Source organism: Amia ocellicauda, chromosome 11 (assembly GCF_036373705.1).
Source record: "Amia ocellicauda isolate fAmiCal2 chromosome 11, fAmiCal2.hap1, whole genome shotgun sequence".
Classification (NCBI taxonomy): Eukaryota; Metazoa; Chordata; class Actinopteri; order Amiiformes; family Amiidae; genus Amia; species Amia ocellicauda.
Genome location: NC_089860.1, coordinates 2,071,491 through 2,095,933, shown reverse-complemented (window position 1 = coordinate 2,095,933; position 24,443 = coordinate 2,071,491). Strand labels below are relative to the sequence as shown.

Here is a 24,443-nt window from a genome sequence, read left to right as displayed (position 1 = left end):
AGCTCAAATTGCTGAAAAAGCGAATGCTGGTTCTGATAGAAAGGTGTCAGAACACACAGTGCATCGCAGTTTGTTGCGTATGGGGCTGCGTAGCCGCAGACCAGTCAGGGTGCCCATGCTGACCCCTGTCCACTGCCGAAAGTGCCTACAATGTGCATGTGAGCATCAGAACTGGACCACGGAGCAATGGGAGAAGGTGGCCTAGTCTGATGAATCACGTTTTCTTTTACATCACATGGATGTGTGTGCGTTGCTTACCTGTAGAACACATGGCAACAGGATGCACTATGTGAAGAAGGCAAGCCGGCGGAGGCAGTGTGATGCATTGGGCAATGTTCTGCAGGGAAACCTTGGGTCCTGCCTTTCATGTGGATGTTACTTTGACATGTACCACCTACCTAAGCATTGTTGTAGACCATGAACACCCTTACGTGGAAACGGTATTCCCTGATGGCATTGGCTTCTTTCAGCAGGATATTTCAATAGTTCAGGAATGGTTTGAAGAACACAACAACGAGTTCAGGGTGTTGACTTGGCCTCCACATTCCCCAGATCTCAATCCAATCGAGCATCTGTGGGATGTGCAGGACAAACATGTCCGATCCATGGAGGCCCCACCTCGCAACTTACAGGACTTAAAGGATCTACTGCTAACGTCTTGGTGCCAGATACCACAGCACACCTTCAGAGGTCTAGTGGAGTCCATGCCTCGATGGGTCAGGGCTGTTTTGGGACCTACACAATATTAGACAGGTGGTCATAATGTTATGGCTGATTGGTATATATATATATATATATACAAAAATATTAATTGCATTTAAAACAACACAATTATTTGTGTAATTATATAGTATATAGGGAAAGTTTACCTATCTCTTATTTACATGTTTCATCATCTTCTGCATAAAAAAAAAAATTTGCAGATGTTTTACTAATAAAGGTTTATGGCAGGTGTTCAGTGTCGAATATATTAAATATTTCATTCACATTTAAAATCTCCACACATCTCAACTGATGGAGCAAGTGCCAGTACAGGGTATTAACATATTCGTTTTTTAAACTACTGTATTTCTGTTTTTGCCAGTGCATACAAAACATATAGGGAACATCCAGAATGTGTAGCATAGGGATTGCAATCTTTTTTATTGTTTCAGAAATTTACATCTTTGCATGGGTGTGTGTGTGGCAGGGTGGAGCACCCACCTCCTTGGCAATGGGGAATTACTCTGTAACTGAAACGTACCATTAGTAGTGTGTTGTCTTGATAGAGTTGTGAGAGTCTAAAAAGGGCTAATTCAAGGTAAATAATAAATCAAGAGGTCAAGTGTGAAAACACTGTACCACTCAGGGTTGACCAAAAACAGCTGGGGCAGAGAAATAAGCCTATATTCGTATAAGGACTCATCCTATTATTTAAAGAAAGGGATTAAGAAATAGAAATTGGCAATTATTTGTGCTCTTTTTACAGACATAGGGAAATGGACATTCAGAGATCTACTGTCAAGGCTGATTGTATCATTGTTTGGGTTTGAGACTGAAACATAGCCTGTGTGACCAGAAGGAATAACAGGATTCACAATGTTATATGACAGGCTCAGAATTTACCAGCTATTAATACCCCTCCCGCACCACCCCACATGGACCTAGCAGTTATGATATGCTGCTTTCATTGGATTCCATGGTAAATTACAGTTGGTGTCTTATGCGACCTTCTTTGTGACTTATCCTTTGCCCTGGTTGAAGAAGCTAGCTCGGAGCACTTTTAAAAATTTTTGATTCGTACATAAGATATTAAATGTACTTTGTCTGTACTTATCTGTTACACATACTTTTACATAAATGTATATTAACTACAACAAAGGCTAATCAGCAAACAAGTACTAAAGCAGTGAATAGGTGAAATCATTGCAGATGTACTATCACAGGTTGGCATTACTGGTACTCTTTAAACCTGGACCTCAGTGGATTAGTAAGAACTAATTACTAACTAATTAACAAGAAATACTGTTTATGGAATCACATAAAATACACAGTATCTTCCACTATATTCCTTAATTGTTCCTATAAGAAAATAACTTACACAAAGATGTTTTATATGAAAATAATTTAAATATGCTGATGAGGTTTATTTCCGTAAAAGTATTCAACTGCAAAATAGATGCTGGAACAATTGGTGTTAGATGTACTAAAGGATTGTGTATGGTTTACGTCGCAAATTTCGGAAGTTGGAAGTTTCAGATGATGTACTAAACATGAACAACTACTTTTGTGTTTTTTAAAGAACTGTTTTGCAGAAATCATTTATTTTTTATTTATTTAAATGAGATGTACTAAAGTTGCCAGCCTTAGTGACAGTTACATAACAGTTGCTTCCCTAAAGCAAGCTTGAAACTGCAGGTTTTCCCAGCATTTTGTGAGCTATAGACTGTACACATATGCCTCTAAAACCCCCTGTTTAATCTGATCATATTTATAGAAAAAAATGACATTGAGGCAGAAGAACTTGTATTAGATCCCAGTAACAGAACAGAATCTTTGTGGGTGAAACTTTTGAACAAGAGATCTGGAGGATTAGCGGTAGGAGTGTGTTGCAGGCCACCAAACTCAGATATTCAGAAAGATGCTGCATTGTACAGTGTAATCAGGACTGCATGTAGCAAGGATGTGGCTGTTATAATGGGGGATTTCAATTTCCCAAACTTAGACTGGGAAAGCCCAGTGGGGACTACAGAAGCAGAAATAGAAATGGTTGAGATGGTAAATGACTGCTTTCTAACTCAATTTGTCAGGGAACCAACCAGAGAGAGCGCATGTATTGACTTTTCAAATGACCAAGATAGAGTCAGGGGGACAGTAGTTAGAGAACCAATGGCAAATTGTGATCACAATATGGTTAGCTTGGAGGCATTCTTTCAAAAAACAAGGTCCAAGTCTAAAACAATGGTCTACAATTTTAGAAAAGCAAACCTTGAAGGTATGAGACGGCACTTAGAAGAGGTAGACTGGAGCACACTGGATACAGAGTCAGTTGAAAATGGATGGGTATATTTTAAGAATATACTACTTGAGGCTCAGGAGCAATTTGTACCAAAACTGAGAAAATTGAGGAACAAAAAAAACTGCCCAAAATGGTTTAATAGAGGTATGCAAAAAAATATAAAGAGGAAGAAAGTGTTGTATAGCGCATACAAAAGGGAAGGTGACGAAACAAAATACATAGAATATGTTGAGCTGCAAAGAGATCTTAAGAAAGGGATCAGGAAAGCAAAGAGGGAAATAGAAAGAAACATAGCTCTTGGAGCTAAAACCAATGCAAAGAGCTTTTTTCAATATTACAACAGCAAGCGGTCAATAAAGGAGGAGGTGAAACAGATAAAGGGCAAAAATGGAGGTATCTTGGAAAACAAACAAGATGTGGCAAATATTCTAAATTAGTATTTCACAGAGGTTTTTACAAAAGAAAAAACAGATGACATGCCACAGGTTGACAATCAGTCCAGTCAAACCCTAAGAAAGATCAGGATAAATGAGGAGGAGTTCTAAAGGGACTAGCAGAATTAAAAACAAACAAATCACCTGGGCCAGATGGGATATTTCCAACAGTACTTAAATAAATGAGGGAAATTATTTATAGGCCGCTAACTCGATTATTCCAAATGACACTTAGAACAGGGGATGTGCCCACTGACTGGAAGACAGCAAATGTCATACCAATCCACAAGAAAGGGGACAAACCTGAGCCAGGAAATTACAGACCAATCAGTCTCACCTGCATCACCTGTAAAATGTTGGAAGAAATGATTAGACAGAAAATAGAGGAGCATCTCAATGAAAACCATATTCTTGGAGATAGTCAACATGGGTTTAGACGAGGCAGATCATGTCTTACTAACTTACTAAATTTTTTGAACATACAACTGCAGCTGTAGATCAAGTGAAAGCATATGATATGATATACTTAGATTTCCAAAAAGCTTTTGATAAGGTTCCACACCAAAGACTGATCCTCAAATTGGAAGCTGTAGGCATTCAGGGTAATGTAAGTAGATGGATTATGAACTGGTTGATGTATAGGAAACAGAGGGTGTCAATTAGAGGAGTCACTTCTAACTGGAGTGAGGTTGTTAGTGGAGTTCCACAGGGATCAGTACTAGGGCCTTTGCTTTTTCTAATCTATATTAATGATCTGGACTCTGGGATAGTTAGCAAACTTGTCAAATTTGCAGATGATACTAAAATAGGTGGCTCAGCAGATACAATCTTGGCAGCACAGGCTATTCAGAGGGACTTAGAAAATATTCAGTTGTGGGCTGACACCTGGCAAATGAAATTCAATGTGGACAAGTGCAAGGTAATACATGCAGGTAACAAAAATGTCCACTATAATTACACTATGGGAGGTACAGATCTAGATGAAGTAACGCATGAGAAAGACCTAGGAGTCTATGTGGACTCCTCACTTTCTCCATCCAAGCAATATGGGGAAGCAATAAAAAAGGCAAACAGAATGCTAGGGTATATTGTCAAAAGTGTAGAATTTAAAACAAGGGAAGTAATGTTAAGACTGTACAATGCGCTAGTTAGACCTCATCTGGAATACTGTACAGTTCTGGGCACCACACTTCAAGAAGGATATTGCTGCTTTAGAGACAGTTCAGAGGAGAGCAACCAGACTTATTCCAGGTCTGAAGGGAAAGTCCTATTCGGAGAGACTGAGGGAACTGAAGCTTTTCACCCTGGAACAGAGGAGACTACATGGGGACTTGATCCAAGTCTTCAAAATCATGAAAGGCATCGACCACATCAAACCAGAGGAGCTTTTCCAGATCAGCAGGGACACACGCACCCGGGGACACAAATGGAAATTGGGCTTCAAGGCATTCAAAATGGAAAACAGGAGACACTTCTTTACACAGAGAGTAGTCACAATCTGGAATAAACTACCCAGCGATGTGGTTGAAGCTGAAAGTTTGGGAACATTTAAAAATAGTCTGGATAGGATCCTTGGATCACTTAGATATTAATGAACACCAAACGAGCACGATGGGTGGAATGGCCCCCTCTCGTTTGTAAACTTTCTTATGTTCTTATGTTCTTATAGAAAACACATCCAGTGAATGTCCAGGTGATTTATGATTCAAACTCAATGTCTTAGCAATGTATCTCAGGTCAGTCCACCACTCTAATATTAAACCAGCTGAAAGAAATATGCAAATAGATGGCTAGTTAAGTATAGCCTACCTGCTTTAAATAGTTAACAAATGTGTAAGTGATGGGACACTGAAACATCATAATTCAGAATAACTGAAAACACTGACATTTAAGCCATTGTACTAGCTTAGTCTAAAATTGTTCAATACAATAATCTTTTTGTATGTAACTATTTTGCATAAAGGTGATATGACATATTTAATTATTATGATGATGAAAGATTTCACAGATAGGTGGGGCATGTTCACATCCCAGCTGCCTAAGATGATTTGTTCTACATCATAGGTGTCTAGTGTGTCACACACACCAGCAGTCACAGATTATATTCATGTAAGTGAACATGAGTAGATTGTTTAAAATGGAATGGACAAACCCAGGCCAAAACCCATCAAACTGCATTCCTGTTACTGTATTTCTACTCACTTCATCACATCAGGTAAGTATTAGACTGTAATAGTTCTCAAGCTCAGGGTGTGTTTTTACTTGCAACGCCTAGCTGGTAGATTATTTTACAATCATGTAAAAAAAGAAGGGGTGGGGGATAGGGGGTGGGGTGTAATCACCCTGATGTGGTTCTGAGGTTACTTAATTGTCTTTCATTTTAACTGCATATTTCATAATAAGTGCATTAGTAAGTCCCTCAGTTCTGGATATTACCATTAATGGTGTTGTCAGCACAGGGACCACTGCCTTGTGCCCAATACATTTTTGTACACATGTACAGTTAATTTTAATGACAAGATTCATATTAGGGGTAAGAGCATGGTTATAGTTGGAACACTTTCTATAACTTAGCTTGGTACATAGTAGTGACAACAAAGACACCACAAGCTTTGTTTTTCAATGTATGAAGGAAAGTGAAGAATACAGTGGTTTTGTGGTTCCTAAGCTTGGCATTGGAGAGCTCCCATACATCAGATGTCTTCTATACATAGCTCAAGGTCATGTTAATCTTAAATATGTCAATAATTGTTTCAATAATGCAACTATAAACTTGGTTAAAAAATAAGCAGACATCGTCATGACAAGGGTTAGACACCCCTGCTATAGGTCAACCAACTTATGGTGAATGGTACTGTTAGTTAGTCAGTTGAAGTAACTGTAATACAACAATATAGAGATGTTTTGGAACAGAGTTAAGATTATTTCAGTGCCATTGTTATACTGTAAAGTAGGTTAGGGTAGATGCTGCTTCCTGTATCAACACTGTACATATTTTTGTTAAAGGTCTTGTAGCATGGTAAATTACGAAATAGTTTTAATATTTACCATGCTTTCTCATGTAACCTGCATGCCATACCTCAGTTTAATGTTTTTTGTCCTGTTTTATTTTATTTTCCTCTGTCTTTGGTTTAATCCAACCTGACATTCATCTCCAAAATGATACTTAAAGGAAAGGCCCCACTAATTCAAAGACGGGTTTATACGTCTTTATATGTTGTTATAGTGTTTAAGTAATATACATACCAGATTGAGTCCATCATATAAGCAACATTAAAAAATAGAAAATAGAAAATGTACCAAATAATGGCGGATGTCAAACTTCAGCATGTAAGATCTCTCTAATTTCCAGATGTAGTGTTTCATAATATCCTGGATAGCAGAAAAAGTAAAACAAAACAAAGTGTGTGTGTGTATGTCCACAAGGTAAATAGTACGTTTCATATTCCAGTACTATCTGCACAAAAGTAATTTGATTTTTATTTTGCAATATCAGGGGTCACCTCAGGCTGAAGTGTTGGGACAGCATTTACCTTAAGCAAACCTTGATACTGCAAAATAAAAATCAAATTACTTTCTGCAGATTGAACTGGAATAAAAATGTGAATATATACCTTGTGAACACATAAACATACACACACTGTAACATACATTATTGTGCATTACCCAGTTAATACAAATCAGCGTAGGTGATCGCTGGAGATTGCCCCCTATGTTGTTGAAACTAAAAATGTACTTGTATGTAAATGTAAATACTAGTTGCCCTGGGGAAGACAAATCTGGTGATTCATAGTTTTTCCACTGTCCAGGATGTTATATAGCAAAAGCTTTCCTCTGCCTAACGAGTCGTGCGATAAATCTGACACATACAACCAGTTAACAGATCAAATATTCACATATCCCTGTGATCACCCAGATGAAGGTTAGTTTTAAAGTAACCAACAGTTTAATGTTTAACTAACAGTTTGCTAATGACTCATAATTGTATCCTAATTTAGTTTGGTAAAGAAGGGCCTACTTTTCATCAGCAACACTGACTCAATGACAAACAAGTCATTTATAAGAAGACAACTGATGGCACCTTTATTCATAGCAACTAGTTTCTAAGTAATGAATCATTTGATTGTTAATCATGAAGATAATAAATTATGTGTCAGGCAGTCATTCATGCAATGGTATGCAAACTCATGATCCTACTAAACAGCTACTTCAATCATTTAGCATTCAATTATTTATTTATCAATCATTGGACACCTATTTGGAGGTTGAAAACAAACATTTGAGCACTTTGTCAACAATTATTAAATTATCAATATGTTTTGATTTTAAATGTAGCCAGAAACATAATCAGAAAGTAGCAACAGAGCTTGCCAAGGAGTGGTGGATGGGTTGACAACCTGCTCTTTAATGGCGTTACAGCACAACATTGTTAATGACAATAAGACACATGTGTGTGCATTTAACAAGTTACACCATATCGTGGTATTATAATGTAATATTGTACAACACTGAAATGCTTTTATTTATTTAGGGTTAGAGTCCCCATTAAACTTTCTGCTGGTTTAACTGAATTGGGTGTAGATTAATATGGGCTCAGTTTGACATTTTGGCACTGGCTAGGGCTGGGGTTCAGGCAGGTATTTGGGTCTAAAATGAGGCCAGTACCCTGTTGTTGTAATACAGTTGGTTATAGTGAATAGTCTCTCCTCTCTAATGATTGAACATGACTTGGAACTTAAGCTGATTCATTCCCGTATCTGCATCAATTGAAAATGTGGATGTTTAAGAAAAAAATCACAATAAAAAAGGGAACATTGAAAATGATGAATATTGCCCAACCAGTTAAAATCAGTTTAGTTTTAATATGCTATATAGATGAAGATAGGAAAGGTCAAAATCCTGCATTATGATTGGTCAGAGCGAAATAGAGTCACATCACTGCCTTACTGTAACATGGCGCATTGTGACACATGCGTTATCCATGACAACAACTTTAGAATGTTTCACATGTATCCTAATGGTCAACCAGTCCATACAGAGAGAGCCACACCTTCTCATTGTTAACCAGACCATACAGAGAACCTAAAGAGAGTGCCAAGATGTGTAGAGCTTTTGTAACACAGAAAGTTAAAGACTTTTTTGGCCAATTCCAAAAAAAACAGGCCCAGATGACTATAGAAGTACCCATGGAGATCGATGAAATGGAGGAAGAACCCATGGAGATTGATTTTAAATTTCCTGTAGATGTGGAAATGTTGACTGTGGCTCCCCTGGCTATTCCACTCAAGTACAAGTCCAGGAGAAGATGGAGCCACAGAATGCGCCCATACTGACACCGTTAACTGGGCATGGTCCTCTCCTTCAAGGCCAGGTCCATCTGCTAGCCTCCCTCCTCCGTCCCCGAGGCTGTGCTGCTGGAGGCTCAGCCGGAGGGCTTCACGGAGAAGGAGGAGATGAAGATCTGGACCTCACTGTGGAGGCAGACAGCAACCTCCTGCTCATGCTCCTCTCCTTCAAGGCCAGGCCCATCTGCTGGTCTGTCTCCTCCGTCCCCGAGGCTGTGCAGCTGGAGGCTCAGCCGGAGGGCTTCACAGAGGAGGAGGAGATAAAGATCTGGACCTTACTGTGCAGGCAGACAGCAGCCTCCTGATTGTCTTGTTCGTTTGGTCGCCTGACCTGCCGACTGTGACTCCACTACACCTCTTGCCTAGCCCTATTGTACCACGCACCGGATTCCTGACCCTCAGTCAGTTTTCTGACATATTCCCACTACCTGCACTTCGATCCCCTTCTCTCCTGTCAATCGTGATCCCCAAGGCTTCCTGGTGATGACCTCTGCACTGCCTAACACCCTGATGGCCACCATTCGGTGGGCTGCACCTCCCAGATACAGGTACTAGACGTGTGCATGGGGCCCGTGCTGCGGGGCTTCCTGCAGCAGAAGTGGAGTGCCTGTTTGGGGCAATAAATAGAAAAACCAAATGGAAAATCAAATCTCTAATAAAAGAGTAAATAGGCCTGGCCCTGTGTCCGCGCTCCATAAGACACAAGAGTAAATTTTATGCCTTCCTAGCGCATCCTGCCCCGATTCTTGTAACTTGTTGTGAGGTTCCATTTTGTAGTTAACATCTCAGTTAACATAGCACTAATTATGTTGTCCTGTGCAGTAGTGTAGACAATGCTCCAGGTGTGCTGGCTCCGGCTCTGGAGTGGTTCCAGAGTCTCAGTTCTAGCTCCAGGACGGCTTAAATCAAATGGCGACATTTGCAAAAGTCAACACTGAGATCCCATCATTTGAAAAAACTCCTCGCCTGAACCCATATGAGTACTTTTACAAGTATGTGCCAGCTGAGATGATGGCATAGATCAGCAGTTCCCAAACTTTCTGGGTGGTGCCCCCCCAAAAAACATTTGAGTCACAGCTCACTCCGCCCCCATGTCTCACACGGTCATATTTATATTAACATTTATTTTTTTGAAAGCCCTAATGCTTAACAAGGATGAATACACTTTAATACTTGTTTACATTTCACTTTTCACTATTTTATTTGGCCATTTACATTGGAATCTCTCTGCATGAACCTATTCTTACTCCATCTAGCGCTGTTCACTCAAATTAATGAGACGAGTGAGCCTGAAGATACATTAATGCCCGCTTTCCATTTTATATGATTTTACCCATTTTATATATATTTTCAACTATTCGGTCTCATCCCAAAATATTGTAGCAGATTCCTGGCAAGCTCATTGACTCAATTACATTTTGGAGCTGCAAGTTATTCTTATGTATTTATTTTACCATAATTATCACCTCACATGCTGTGTATTTTGGTCTGAAACTACCAATTAGTGTCTTTAAGAGACGCTGCTATCTGACAATCCACTATTCTCATTGGGCTGAATCTCATTGACTGGATATGGAAGAGTCCAATAACCGAGAACTGATTTACACTCTTATTATTTGGGACAGTACAGTTTGTTTTTAATGTGTGTAAGCGTGGATAAAGTCGTTTTATAGAGATAAGTAGATGCAAAATAAATAAGATTATCCAATCATGCTCCCCACAGTTTGTGAACCACTTTTCGTGCACAACCAACGAAAACTTATCATAGGCTGAAAGTAGCAAGCTAACCTTAAGCGTGAGGGGTGCTACTCGGGTCAAATAGTTAGCTAGAACATTACGTAAATTGGTAAACGATTTAGCCTAGGCTACAAAAAGGAACACCAAAACTTAACATGAACTGTTAAAATTTTTAGCAATTTATGCTAAAAATCGATGGAAAGCTGGCAACCTACACGTTTCTCACCTTGACCTTCTTCTTCGGGTATGGATCAATTTTCTGTTCTGATCTCAACAAGTCTGGGCAAGTAGGCACCAATCAGAGGCAGCATTTTTATGATGTCATCATGTAGACTTCTCACAAAGTATTTTACAGTATTTCTAAACTACAAAATACAAAACACTAAAGTATTTTGATACAAAATATGAAGCCATTTCCATCAACCCTATCAAATACAAATTACAAAATCCTATTTTGTATTTGAAATACGTATTTTAAATACATGTATCATAAATACTGCCCATCCCTGTCTATCAGTAGGTTAAATCTGAGAAGATTTAAAGGGTGGATGTCTTTATTTGAATTAACTCTTCTAAAAGATTATTTAATAATGCCACACTTACATCTCCGGATCATGTTATGCTTCAATTTAACAATTTAAGAGATATGTTTGTTAATTGGAAAATATGTACATTATGACATAGTAATAGTATAGCTTTGTTATATGCCCATATTCATTAACAGCAGTACTACCAGTATTATGGATCAAGCTTGTGCAGTCATATATATAAAGAAGAATGCTTGGATTTATGATTTTTTAATTAAACTGAAAAATACTGTTAAAGAGGCATTTAAAATGCACAGTTTTCAGAGATACAATGGAAGGAATACATTAACATTTTGGAACATTTACTGAAGTGTATTGCCACTGTACTGTAGTGAATGTAAATGTATTTCAACATGGTGACTGGAAACACAAAACCTAGAAAAATAACCTTTCTGAACTGGAATCAATCCATATAAGACTGAGCAGGTTAATTCTAAGTCTTTAGTAGGCATGCACAGACAGAGAACTGCATTTATTTAGTGTGAATCAGAGAATACTACTAGGTAACTTAATACAAACATTGAGAATTCTGAAAGCATATCACAGAATTAAACCAGATGACTGCTTCAGGATAACCAGTAAATCAAGAACCCAAGAACATATGTGGAAATTAAGTGCTTTTAAAACAAAACCAGTGGCAATTCTTTACAGAGGGGATTGTTGTTACTTTGCTGCAAACAGTCCCTGGGATCCTTCAGTAAGTGATTGGATGAGATCCCTGCATCAGTAAACTATTAGAAAACAAAGGAGCAAGATGGATGGTCTCTTCTAATTTTGAACCTGTTAGACACCCCATACTGGAACTGAAATACAAACTGACAAATCTTGTTAAAATGTATTTATTGATTTCTCTATTGGGAGGCTTAGCATTATCACCATTATTATTTAAATACTTATTTTTTATTTTATTTATTATAAACTGCAACAGAGCTGTGTGTTTTTGTATAGTTGGTCACAGGAAAATAATTTAATTTATTATTTTCTTTTTCTTTGCTGTTGAGAACCACTGCTCGATGAATGTTCTTTCTGCACAGTATTTTAGCCATACGCTTAATATATGACAAATACAGCACACAGCTAAAACCTTCTAAAACCACTAGTTTAAGAGTATTAAATCCAAACCTATTCTTCATTGTGTTTTCTTGGTTTTCTTACCCCTCAGGAATATATGTATATCTATACAGAAAACAGTAAAACGATAGGTTGCGTATGCATCCCCGGTTATCTGAAAAAGGAAGTCGGAAGCACTGCCCAAGGGGGAGGGGTTACTGTATAACAAAACTGTCGCAAGGGAGGAGGCAGCGAGCTGATAAGGGAGCCTGCCCCAAAGTGCACCGGTAGGGGACCTCGGCAACACAACTTCAGACAGTAACCTCAGGGGCCCCATAGGGCCACACCTGAGCAGTCCAGGAGCGAGGTCCGTAGTCACACTCTACCGGGAACTGTCTGCAATCAGCATATACAAAACGAGGCTACAGAGGTTAACTATTACGCCCTCCGCTTACAAGAGCAAGGTCGGCTGCTCTACTAGTGCAGCTAGGAGCGAGGCCGTAATCTACTTGCACAATGTCTGGCACGGGCAATCAAGCACTTGTGCGGTCTCCGTGCAATATCATGGCAGTGCACCCCTGATCCAATAGGAGCAGGGCCACAGACCCAATGAGAAAAATACAATATAATACATAGCTGGCTAGTCAACAGAGTAGCCGAGCTGAACAATATACAATACATACATATCGCATGACAGCAAAACCTTCATGCTGTCAGTGCGCAGCACAAGAGCATCCGACTCGACTAAACAGTACAGAGTGGAAAAGCTCCACTGTGCTGACAATTTAGATTTCGTACAAATGAACTATATACACCACGGGGCGCAGGAACGAAGTAATGCGCCGCCCATGGAACACAGGAGCAGTTGACGCCTGCTGATTAGACCAGCTAACACAGGGCAACATTAGCTCTACTGTGTTAACAAAGGAACTATATACACAGCGAGGCAGCGAAACTCAAGCGCCGTCAGCTGGGAACAGCGGCAGTAAACTTCATTCTACAATTTTAGAATGGAGCCACAGTCCTGCTGTTTAACACATAATACATATATACACATATATACAACACAGGGTGCAGGAGCTGGCTCATGTGCCACATGTGGAACACAGGAGCAGTTGACACCTGTCAAATAGCGCAGCTAACACAGGCAACTACAGCTCTACCATGCAAATAAATGAACTATGTACACAGCGGGGCACTGGAGAACTCAAGTGTCCTCTGCTGGAGGACAACAGCAGCGGTCCCCTGCTCTATGGCGTAATACAGCCAGAGCGGCCACAGACCTGCTGACCAATACACAGATTGGGGTACAGGCCAAACGCATGCACCACCGCAACACAATTATAATGAACGAACTATATACAGGGCGGCCTCTTAAGGCAACATGCCTGTAGGCCGCACGACAAGCCCCGGGAATACATCGACAGGGCTGTCTGTACATCCAGGAGCAGCTCGCGTGGGTGCTCGACTGAAAGGCATAGTCTGGTCGAAGGGAAAGACACGGTTCACCAGCTCCCTCAGGATGCACTTACAGGGGCAGACTGGGAGAGGAAAGGCAGGAGCCAGAGGCAGGATCTGCAAGCTACTGGGGCTCGACTGCAGCCAACACCGGGTTCCCAATGGAAGGGACCGGTCCCGTCACATCCAACCTGTAGAACCGGGCAAATGTAAGCGGTGAGGCCCAAGCTGCAGCCGCACAAATGTCTGCCAAGGGGGCACCATGAAAAAGGGCCCATGATGTGGCAACGGCTTGAGTCGAGTGGGCCACCAGGTGATCAGGCACTGGGGTCCCGGTAGACTCTTAGGTCATGGTAATGGTGTCCACAATCCAATTCGAGAGGCGCTGCTTTGAAAGCGCCTGGCCCTGTGTCCGCGCTCCATAAGACACAAACAGTTGGTCTGAGCGCCGAATGTCCTTAGTGCATTCCAAATAGCACCTGAGGGCCCACACAGGGCAGAGCAGGTGAAGCCGACTCTCTTGCTCTGAAGCGAAGGGAGGAGGATGAAAAGCCATCAACTCAATAGGCCTGTTGACATGAAATGGAGACAGCACTTTTGGGAGGAACACAGGGTTAGGGCGTAGCGTGACCCTGGAGCCATCTCCCGCAAAACGGACACACGATGGGTGTACGGACAGGGCGTGTAACTCGCTCACACATTTTGCAGAGTTGATTGCCAGCAAAAACGCTGTCTTAAGTGACACCAGCTTCAGCTCAGCTGAGTTTAGTGGCTCAAATGGGGCTTGGGAAAGTGCGTCCAGCACTACATCAAGGCGCCATGCGGGCAGTGAAAGGGTTTGAGGAGGCCGTAGCCGTCGAGCTCCCTTTAGAAACTGCACAGACAGAAAATGAGACCCAGGAGGCTCGCCATCAATCCGAACATGACATGTGGAGATGACCGCCAGATACAGTTTGAGCGTGGACGGGGACTTGCCCTGGTCCATCAGCAATATAACCCCGATGGGGCAATTAATTGGGTCTTGACCGCCGACGATGTGTAGCGATGTAGTGTTGTGGTGAACAACACTATGAAGTGAGCCAGCCAGCCGAAATACGCAGTTTGAATATTTATTACAAACACAGACACAGAGTCAAGTGAAGAGGTAAAAGAGGATGAACCTGCGCTGATGTCACGTTTTACAGAACAGGAAGTGGGAAGGGACCTGTTCTAAGTGACAAGCGCAGGGGCCAATGGCAGCTTTGATAGAGTGATGTTTCCCGTGGAAGTGCGCAGAAACCCCTCCCCCTTGGGCAGTGCTTCCGACTTGAAAGATAACACAGTTGGAACTGCTTTTTTTAACGGTCCTTAATATCTTAGATTAAATGTCCTCCAAATGAGCTTGCGATTAAAGGACTATATACACTACCCCCTCATTACTGGTGTTGGGGTCCATTAAACAAAATGTCATATATCAAGGGCCGTGATAAAATGAGACATCAAAAAAATGTGCTGCCTGCGCGGGGGTGCCCAGGCAGATGGGGCAAAGGACCTCCCAACTCCAGAAGGGCAAGGTCTAGTGGCCGCAAGCGACACAGTGGCGGGGGCAAGAGGAGGAGTGAGGTCTCTCTCTCTTGCTGAGTGCTACATGGCGCATTGCCAGTATGCGTGAAGTGGTGGTGCCTGTCAGTGGGGGTACCGGGAGGCACACAGTAACTGGGACACCACTGTGACAGGTGGAGTGCCTAGTGGGACTGGCCGCTGTAAGCGCGTCTCCACTTGGCAATGCTAGACTGGGGAACACGGGGGTAACTCCACACCAAACCGCACCAAAACCTTGCTGCCGGACAGAACGCTGTATATCCAGACACCGGAGTATTGGATACAAGTGCCGCATAGGCGTGTGTTCTGGGGTTTCCGGGGACACCGTGTGATGTGTGGTCCAGAGTCTGAAGGGACCAAGAGTAGTAGGACAGTAGTCGAAGTGGGGCCTAGAACTGGCGGGCGCTACCACGGAACCCCTCACGCGGGTGAGATCTCTTACAACAGACCGAGGCCTTGGATTTACTGCCACTGCTAGAGCTCCCGCTGTGAAGGAAAAAGCCCGGATAATATAAAGCATTATATTAACACAACATTTTTTTTTAAAATGTATCTTGTGTAAGAAACCGAAACTGCTGCACGGACGGCACAGAAACAATAAGCAATAACTAATACAAAACACACAAGACACACACACAAGACGCAATGTACTGAGAACGGTGGTGAACAGCGAGATAAGTGCAGCCAGCCAACTGAAAAACACAATGCTTTTGTCAAATGACAAGGCACACAGAGAGCTTATGTCTCAGGTCCAAATGAAGAGGCAAAAGAGGAGGTTCCTGTGTGCACATCACCTTTTATGCAAACAGGAAGTAGGAAGGGACCTGTTTGAGTGACTGACACAGGGGCCAATGACAGCTTTGATAGAGTAAAATCGGGTTCCAATAGGAGTGTGTAGAAACTCCCCCCCCTTGCGCAATGCTTCTGACTTGAAAGATAACACAGCTTATGCCAATTGGTATTTATAGGTTTATTTTTAAAAATATGTAAAATAAGCATTGTACATTTGCTTCAAGATCTAATTTAACTCAAAGAGAGTAATGCAAAAACTGAAAATTCTGAAATGCTAAATGCTAAAACTTGTAATTCTTGTACTTCTGGCTGCAATATGTTTTGAACATTGGAAAAAATCTTACAACAATGGACAAAGTAGCACTACTATGTTGGTACTGATCGTGGAAAAGTGGCTAAAGCTTTATGATATGTACAATGAATTACTTGGTTTTCATTTTTCTACAGATGTTGTATAGCGACATTTGAAATTCCAGCACGCACCTCAACAGCCTAACTTTTAACCTTGTACATCACCCTAGTTCAAACCAATTTTTTTCTCTCTATAAGCAGTAGTTTCAACATTGGCTTCAATCCGGTATTTTACTTATTCAATTTCAGCATGAACTCCTGCACAATAGATAGAATAGAAAGTTGAAGCAAACCTATAAACTACGACATTTTTAACACTAATGATTTAGGTGTAAAGAAACTAATATTTTTGGTTGTTGTTGTTAGATTTTTCTTCATTTTTAATAAGAGTCTAGAGTGGTAAATTTTTCTATAGCTTCTACGAAGAAACAGCACCGATAAAATATTATATAAATGGCACAAATACCAAAAGGGATTTTTTGCCACAGTGAACACTGCATAGTAATTTTGTTGTTTACTGAAAAAAGTATAATAATGTTGATTTGCGTCCCATGTATTTCATGCAAAGGGAAATTTGAGTATGGTTTCTCCTGCTCCTTTCATATCTGATTCCCTGACTCCCCTTGCAATTCAGTCTGTCTGCCTTCAGTTACTATCTGTTATAGTCAGTTGGTGTTCTCTTGATTTTTATAATCAATTTACTTTTTTTTTCATCTTAACAAATATTAGGCACATATACAATTTTGATTTAGATTAGTTAGATCGAGAAATCTTGGAATTTAGCCAAGAATGCTTACATCTTTAATGACCACAGGGAGTCAAGACCTCAGTTTAATGTCTCTGCTGAAGGACTGATTATTTAATCAACAATTTAAATTACTGAGCTATTGCTGCCATTAATCATGTTTTTATCTGGGTTATTGTTTATTTTTATTTTTACAATTTCCTTTATACGCTCTCAATATTGGATCACAAATTAGTCAATCAACTCAGCTCACTGCCACATTACCAATGCAGGAAACATGCAGGCCGCTAACACATTCTATGAAACGTGTGCTACAAGGCCATCCACTTCTTTTCACACCACGAATCCACAGCACAAACAGCAGAGCAATAGCATTGTAGCGAGTACTAATGCAGCTCTCACAGATAAGGCTATGGGCTCCAAGATATCCTGTAAACCACAGGAGCTGCAGTTGCACTCGGTTAATTGCATGACGCATGGTAGGGAGTCTTGGTCACAGTTGGGTATGACATCATCCATATTCGAACCAACGCTGTCTGGACTATAGGGCTCAACATGCATTCTAAGCAGAGGCTTTTTCTTGTTCGGCTTCTTGAAATCAATGTAGCCTTTTTTCTGGAAATAAATTTACTCTAAACAATCTGGTTAAACTACAGTCTTACTATGAATGCACAGCAACACAACTGTTCTATGCATCTATATTTAAGCACAAATTAAGACTTAAGCATTTGAATTACTGTTTTACTTCATTTTGGCAGCTTTTCAGGAGAAGTCTGCTCATTTACACATTCAGACATCTGAAACAATTTAGAATTATATAATCCCTCTTATAGTTTTTCTTCTCATTCAGTATGGTAATTCAGTACAGTATGCCACTAATAAATTGTAACTACATCTATCCTCAAAAATGTTTAACAGTGATCAAAATGCAAATGTGTGATACCTTATCCTGGCTGGCATCATGCTGTAGATCATTCACTGTTTCAAGAACACAGACAGCCTATGGTTATTTGCTGTTCAAAGAGAGAGTGGAGCACATTTGCAAACCTTGCCTTCTGCACTGCCCAATTCACATTACTGTAAGTCACTCCATAAATGCTACAACCAGTGATGATGTTATTATTTTAATACTGCTTCCAGTATACAGATATACCAGATTTGCTCTGTTCTCTGAACTTATTTTATGGAAAAAAGTGGGAGCAATTAGTTGCTGTTGCAGCAAGTTAAACATAATCTGCCAGACCCATTTTACACTAAGGAATCTTTGTTGCACCCCATTTTACTTCTAAACATCTAATACTTGCTTTAGGCGTTATGCATTGTCTCAGAAATCACAAGGCATGTCTCATGTCTGAGATCCTTTTGAGCAACACTTCCTCATGATGTTGTTACATTATGCTTTAGGTTGCCAATTTATTCCTAATGGGAAAAATAGTGATAGACCAAATTAAGCACAACCTTTGGTTGTGTGAGTGCATCCAGGTGGAAATAGCAGACAAACAGGAAGAGATGAGGAGGTAAGAAGAGGGAAAACAGGAAGATCTGACCATCATCTGCATAGAAATTGTAGGAGAAACCATGGGATGTGATGAGGGGGCCCAGAGAACATGTGTAGAGAGAGAACAGGAGGGGGCCTGGGATGGAGCCTTGGAGTATGCCTGTGAGGAGAGGTTTAAGTGAACCTTGCCAATTCACTTCATTGAGGTAGGAGGAGAGCAGTTCCAGAGATCCCAAGGTCAGCAAGGCAGGAGAGGAGAGGGAGAGGGAAAAATGGGAGGAGAAGGTGTAGTAGAATTTGTGGGAGTTATTGTCAGAGTAAGACTTGGCTGAGGTGAGTGAGGAGGAGAATGTAGACAGTACAGAGCGGTAGAGGTCGTGGACAGATGGGAGTTTGGACCTCTTCCACTTCTGTTCATTGGTGCATAGAGTGGATCGAGCTGAGCAAAGGATGGAGGAGATACAGGGCTGTGGAGAGGAGGGACGGACATTACGAGACATGAGAGGACAGAGAATAAACTCGTGACAGGTATTGCAGTGCAAATAGTGAGACCCAAAATACAAATCATGTAAATTACATAGGTAGTTCTCCAAACTACTGAACTGCATATCCCAGTCTTGAGAAGCCAGGAGAATGACATAATTTTAAAACAGATCATATCTATCTGAACTATTATTACTTTTACTTTGTGATAAATGTGCTCAGTTTTATAAAACTAATACTACTACTACTAATTCATAGTTAATTACTGGTAGGAGATTTTATTTAGTATGTAAGTACAAGTGAGGCTTAATACCACTATCATGAAGGAATAACGAAAGGTTCAATGAGTGGAATAGGTGAATTAGTCACAGTAAACAAACACAGACAACTAGGTAAAAACAGATGTAAAAGAATAAGTGAATACATGTAATTGATGCAAAAACATAATTATTAATTGTTAGAGGTAGTGTACCTTTACCTCAGTTATTGTAAGATATATTCTATATTTTCACTGTACACACAACAAGCCAGAGGTGTGTTGATATGCCTAATAAGCACTTGTATTTCTTATAAATTTGCCAAGAGGCTTTATAGACAACTTAGTGGTTGTCTAAAAAAGGGGCTAGAAGGCACATTGCACATTGTTTTCTTGTCAAGCATTTTTCTGATTTAATACAACTAGAATGTAAACACTCCCATGGCATTTTTGTGTGAAACAAGTTCACTTGTATACTTTATATTAGCTTTTAAGGCTCTAGATTGTGATATCTAAAAAAAGATACTTGAATAGAACTATTTGAGACCTGCCTTGAGGCGTCTGCTGCTGATGTTTCTAACTACTAGTATAACCAGTTTGTTGTGTAACCATTTGGAAGACCTGATTTTTAGTTTTTCTTAATAACTATGTTGTGTGTGTGTAGGAGATTCACGATTTCAAGGGGACAGTTAACACGATTGTAAAGCCACACTACATACCTTTTCATAAAACATGTTGTAAGGTATAAATACAACAAGTGACAGACGAGACTTCACCTTTGTTTTGTTTTTTTCCAAATGGGCATGAATATTTACTGCCATTGCAATGTGGGTTCCTCGTAGCAGCAGTAGAACACGCTTCAAGCTTTAAGTGCTGTGTACCAGAAATCAGAGATCGAAATATGAAATGTGCTGCAATAAAGAAATAATAATGTAATTGTTTTTCATCCTTGTAAATAAGGGGCCGGATTAAATCAAATTTTTGACCCACCCGCTAATAGCAAACTACAAACCTGTACATGATAGGTTACATTTATGATTGGTTACATTTTACTGAAAATGATGCTGCAACTGAGTACAGTTCTGTAGTTTTCGATTAGCGGGTGGGTCAAAGTTTGAGTTAATCCCAGCCAAGGTTTTATTAACTTCACTTCTAGAATTAATAGATTTAAAACAATAACATAATAAGGTCACCTTACCTAATTAATGAATATGCTATATTAAACCCATGTAGTGGTTCTTGGAAAATGTTCCTAACATTTCTGTAGTGCAATGTATCTTTAAAAAAAAAATGTTTCATACAATCAGAATTAAGAAATGAAATAATTGTATTCACACATAAATTCTGGAAAATATTATTGTTTTGCATGTTTGTTCCTTGGAATAACTATACTACTTTTTAATCTTCTTCTTATGTTAATGCATTGTAATAAGCCGATTGAGTCTCAATTCCAGTTTCAGGTATCTACAAAAAGGCTATTTTGATTGAACAAGAATTATTTGTTTTCAATCTAGTTTCCAATACCAGTTAATTAAATATGGAAACACACCTTTAAACTTTTGCTTGTGACTGTTATTCTTTCTAATAAAGGTTAAAGTACATTTACCTCACACAAACACTCACCTTTGATAATGTTTGTTTGCTTTACAGCATCCACAAAGAATGTGAGCTGGCTTCTTGGAAAGGATGGAGACGTTCATGTGTGCATCATTGGAGAATTGCAAAACAACACTGACCATATTTTCTCAGGACTGGGAGAAAGAAAAGTAGTAGGGACTCTTAACAAAAGGTATTATTATTAGGAAAACATCAATAATGCCTGGGATACAGCACCTTAATTTATCTAGTAGGATAAATGTGTTATAATAGAGAAAATGTTATATTAAGAGGCTCCATTAATTGTTTTCAATTTAGTAAATTTAAAATCTTAAAAAAAAAAAACTTAGTTGAGCTAAAACATACTTTTTACCCTTGATCTCCTAAAAGCTTCCAACTGAAATAACCTCAGATGTCTCTTTTTCTGGAGGAAGTTTTTCTTAATATATTATTTTATTTGTATAATCATTTTCTGTTCTATTGTATACTATATTTAGTTATTTTGTCATTTGTAATCTTCAAGGATTTTACACTTGTTTTATTCTAATCTGTGTATAATATGTTACCTGCCAGTAATTTTTCACAACTTGTTTGCCAAAACTCAATAAAGAGAATTGGACAAAACCAAATTGCATGGAATAGGCACTGAACCAAGAAGATTGTTCTAAAAAGCACTGTATGAGAGTGGTATAGACACATTACATTTCATCTGCATTTTTAAACCCACAGAGGATAGGGTTTAGTGTGATTTTCAAGGGGGAATAGAACTTGGTTGCAAACCAGATTTATCTAACTGAATTACTTTTATTTATATTTTGAGGAACTGCAAATGTAAAGCATTTTATTGAAATAATTTTAAATCACTTTATTAAAATAACATAATATGCTTATATAAATTGTTTTGCAACCAACTGTGTTGCCCCCCTTTTAAAAATTGCTATGTATGTGTGTGTGTGTGTGTGTGTGTGTTGACAGAGGTCGGTAAAATACAAATAAAAACTGAGAGATTGTCAAAATGCTGCATAGTGCCTATGGTAAAACCATGAAACTATAATGTAAGGAGTTGAGAGTTCTTTCATTGGAACACAAACAGAGGATGTATAATGCCATTCTTCAACTGCATATAATACCCTCTGAAAGGTGACTGGCTAGTGAAGATTTTTTTTTTTAATATGATCCTAAATACACAGTGAACTAAATGCACATTTGAAGAACAGGTACTGAAATTAAGGAACTGATCTTTCTAGATACCTGAGCCTAACCCTTACAATATTACATTTTTAAATGTAAATAAAATTGCAAGCAAGATGGATTATTATTGCTGTAGCTAACTTAAAATCCAAATAATTAGAGTAACCAAACAAGTTGTGGATAAAGAAGGATAAAGGGCAGATCACACTACAGTTTTTTGATTGCTGTAATCTGTATGTCCACCTGCTATTTTTGTATTAACACTATATAATCTCAAAGGTTTTAGCAGACCTCTTCTTTATGCCTTTACTCTACATGTCTAAAGCAAGATGGGGGGACATCTGATTTTGGAAGTGCAGCGATATATTGTGGGCTACTTTAAATATCTAGTTTGAAATAAAAATGTTTTTTCGGTATCGTACGCATATATGCATCCATTTAATGGTTAATGTCAAATCCTGAGCAACACAGAAATTATTCATATTACATAAATACAGGGAAACACTCTATATACTAATATCTAGGGTAATCGAGATACTATAAGAACTGTTCTTATAGTATCTTTATACTATAATATGCTTCTAATTTGTATTGCATCTCTGGCATGTACCATAAGTTTCAATGTATATACCACGCTATACAATTATTTACATATTTACTATTTACTTTTTAGACTTAAATTAAAGCATGTGTCACCATTGAGGACCCCAAAGAGTGCAGATGTGAGGATAACATTAGTTACGACACAATTAAAAGAACAAGAAAATTCAAGGAAGAGAGCAAACAATCCTCACTCCTTCCTCTCACCTGCATTGAGTGTTGTTTCTTGACTTTTTTGTTTTAATACAAAAGTACATCTGCCAGGCTGATTTCTCTCTTAATGCTAGTGCTTACCCAAGAACCTTTTAGCAATCTGGTTGATCCGGTGATGATTTTATACCATATTATGGACTTTTGTAATACCTTGCCCAATTTGTTATAAAGACTTAACTTACCAAACTCATCTGAATTCACATTCTGGATGCTTTTTCATTTGATTTTGGAGATATGGTTACCAAACTAGTTATGATAGGAATTCAGAACTAGTCTGCCTTCAATACCTGCAGCTACCATCCTGCCTCAATGGGGCAGATTAAGAAATTTGCACGTCTTGATTTTGTGCAAAAAAGCCACAATGGGTTGGACAAATGTAAAACAATATAATTAATGTTGACACTTTCTACTTTTATATATTCTTTGGCTTGTTACTGGGGGTTTAAGTGTCCTAAATAATATAAGCCATTCTATAAATAAGTTATCCTTAAAGAAGAGCCTGGGAAAAAAAGAGATTGGGTTGTGTACTTTCATTATGTAACTTACTGAAGCCATATTAAAATGCAAAAAATTGTATAACCTCAAATATATTTTTAAAAGTTATTTATCAATTTGGAATGTATGGACATACTGGTATATTTCCTGTGCCCTTGGTCCAAATGGGTACGGGAGTACTGATACATTGTGAACTTTGAACTTGAATTACCGAGCCTGCACAGTTCCTGGTGAAGCTATACTGTTACCATTACCAAAATTTGGACTAAAAATAAATATTTAAAATATCATGCTTTACAGAATTCCACACACTGAAGCATTACTGAAAACTGTCACTTTCTCCACCATCTACCCAAACCAAATTACATTTTGTAAATACTTTGTTATGGACAAAATATACTAAAGGTGTAGTGCATTTGTATTGAGCTTATGTTAAATTATCATGTATAGTTATAGTATTTGACACATAACACATTTTAATTACTCTGAATATTTTGAATCACTTATTTTATTATTCTTACTAGGAAAGAAAATACAGAGTTCCTGAAGTAAAAATTACTGAAAGAAAGTAAAACATCAGATGCCCTGTGATTTAATAAGTTGTGTACACACACATGAATTTGTGCACTGGAGCTCTGGGCCTTGAAATATTATTGTTAATTGAACTATGTATCTATTTGCAGGATTCAAACAGATCACCAAAGAAGCAGCTTGCTGAATAAAAAGCCAACTTCAGAAACAAAGACCAAGGAAAACATTCCCTCAGCTCAGGAAGATGGGATACAGCTTCAGTTTAAGGTTCAGTATCATAATTACTTGAAAACTCTTCTCTGGTTTACAAAGAATGATTTAGATTTAGATTTTTAGGAAATGTTGGATTTGTCCAAAAATATCTGAAGGTTTTTTTTAGTAGCTTAATGAGATATAAGAGGAATATTTAAATAATGCAAAGTTAAAAGGTACATTTGACTTTTTTTATGTTGCTTATAATTAGAGAACATGTACTGTGCAATGTTAAAAAAATCTACATAGA

At 38.9% G+C, this 24,443-nt stretch overlaps 1 protein-coding gene across 2 annotated transcripts in view; it reads left to right on the top strand.

The window, feature by feature from the left end:
* The window catches only part of LOC136762826 (SH2 domain-containing protein 4A), a 66,341-nt gene that overhangs the window by 6,626 nt on the left and 35,272 nt on the right, over positions 1 to 24,443 (top strand). For both annotated transcript variants that reach the window (XM_066716372.1, XM_066716374.1), the window contains exons 3-4: positions 20,966 to 21,104; positions 24,094 to 24,208. In XM_066716372.1, the coding sequence (XP_066572469.1) occupies positions 20,966 to 21,104; positions 24,094 to 24,208 (254 nt within the window). The remainder of the gene's footprint in view (positions 1 to 20,965; positions 21,105 to 24,093; positions 24,209 to 24,443) is intronic.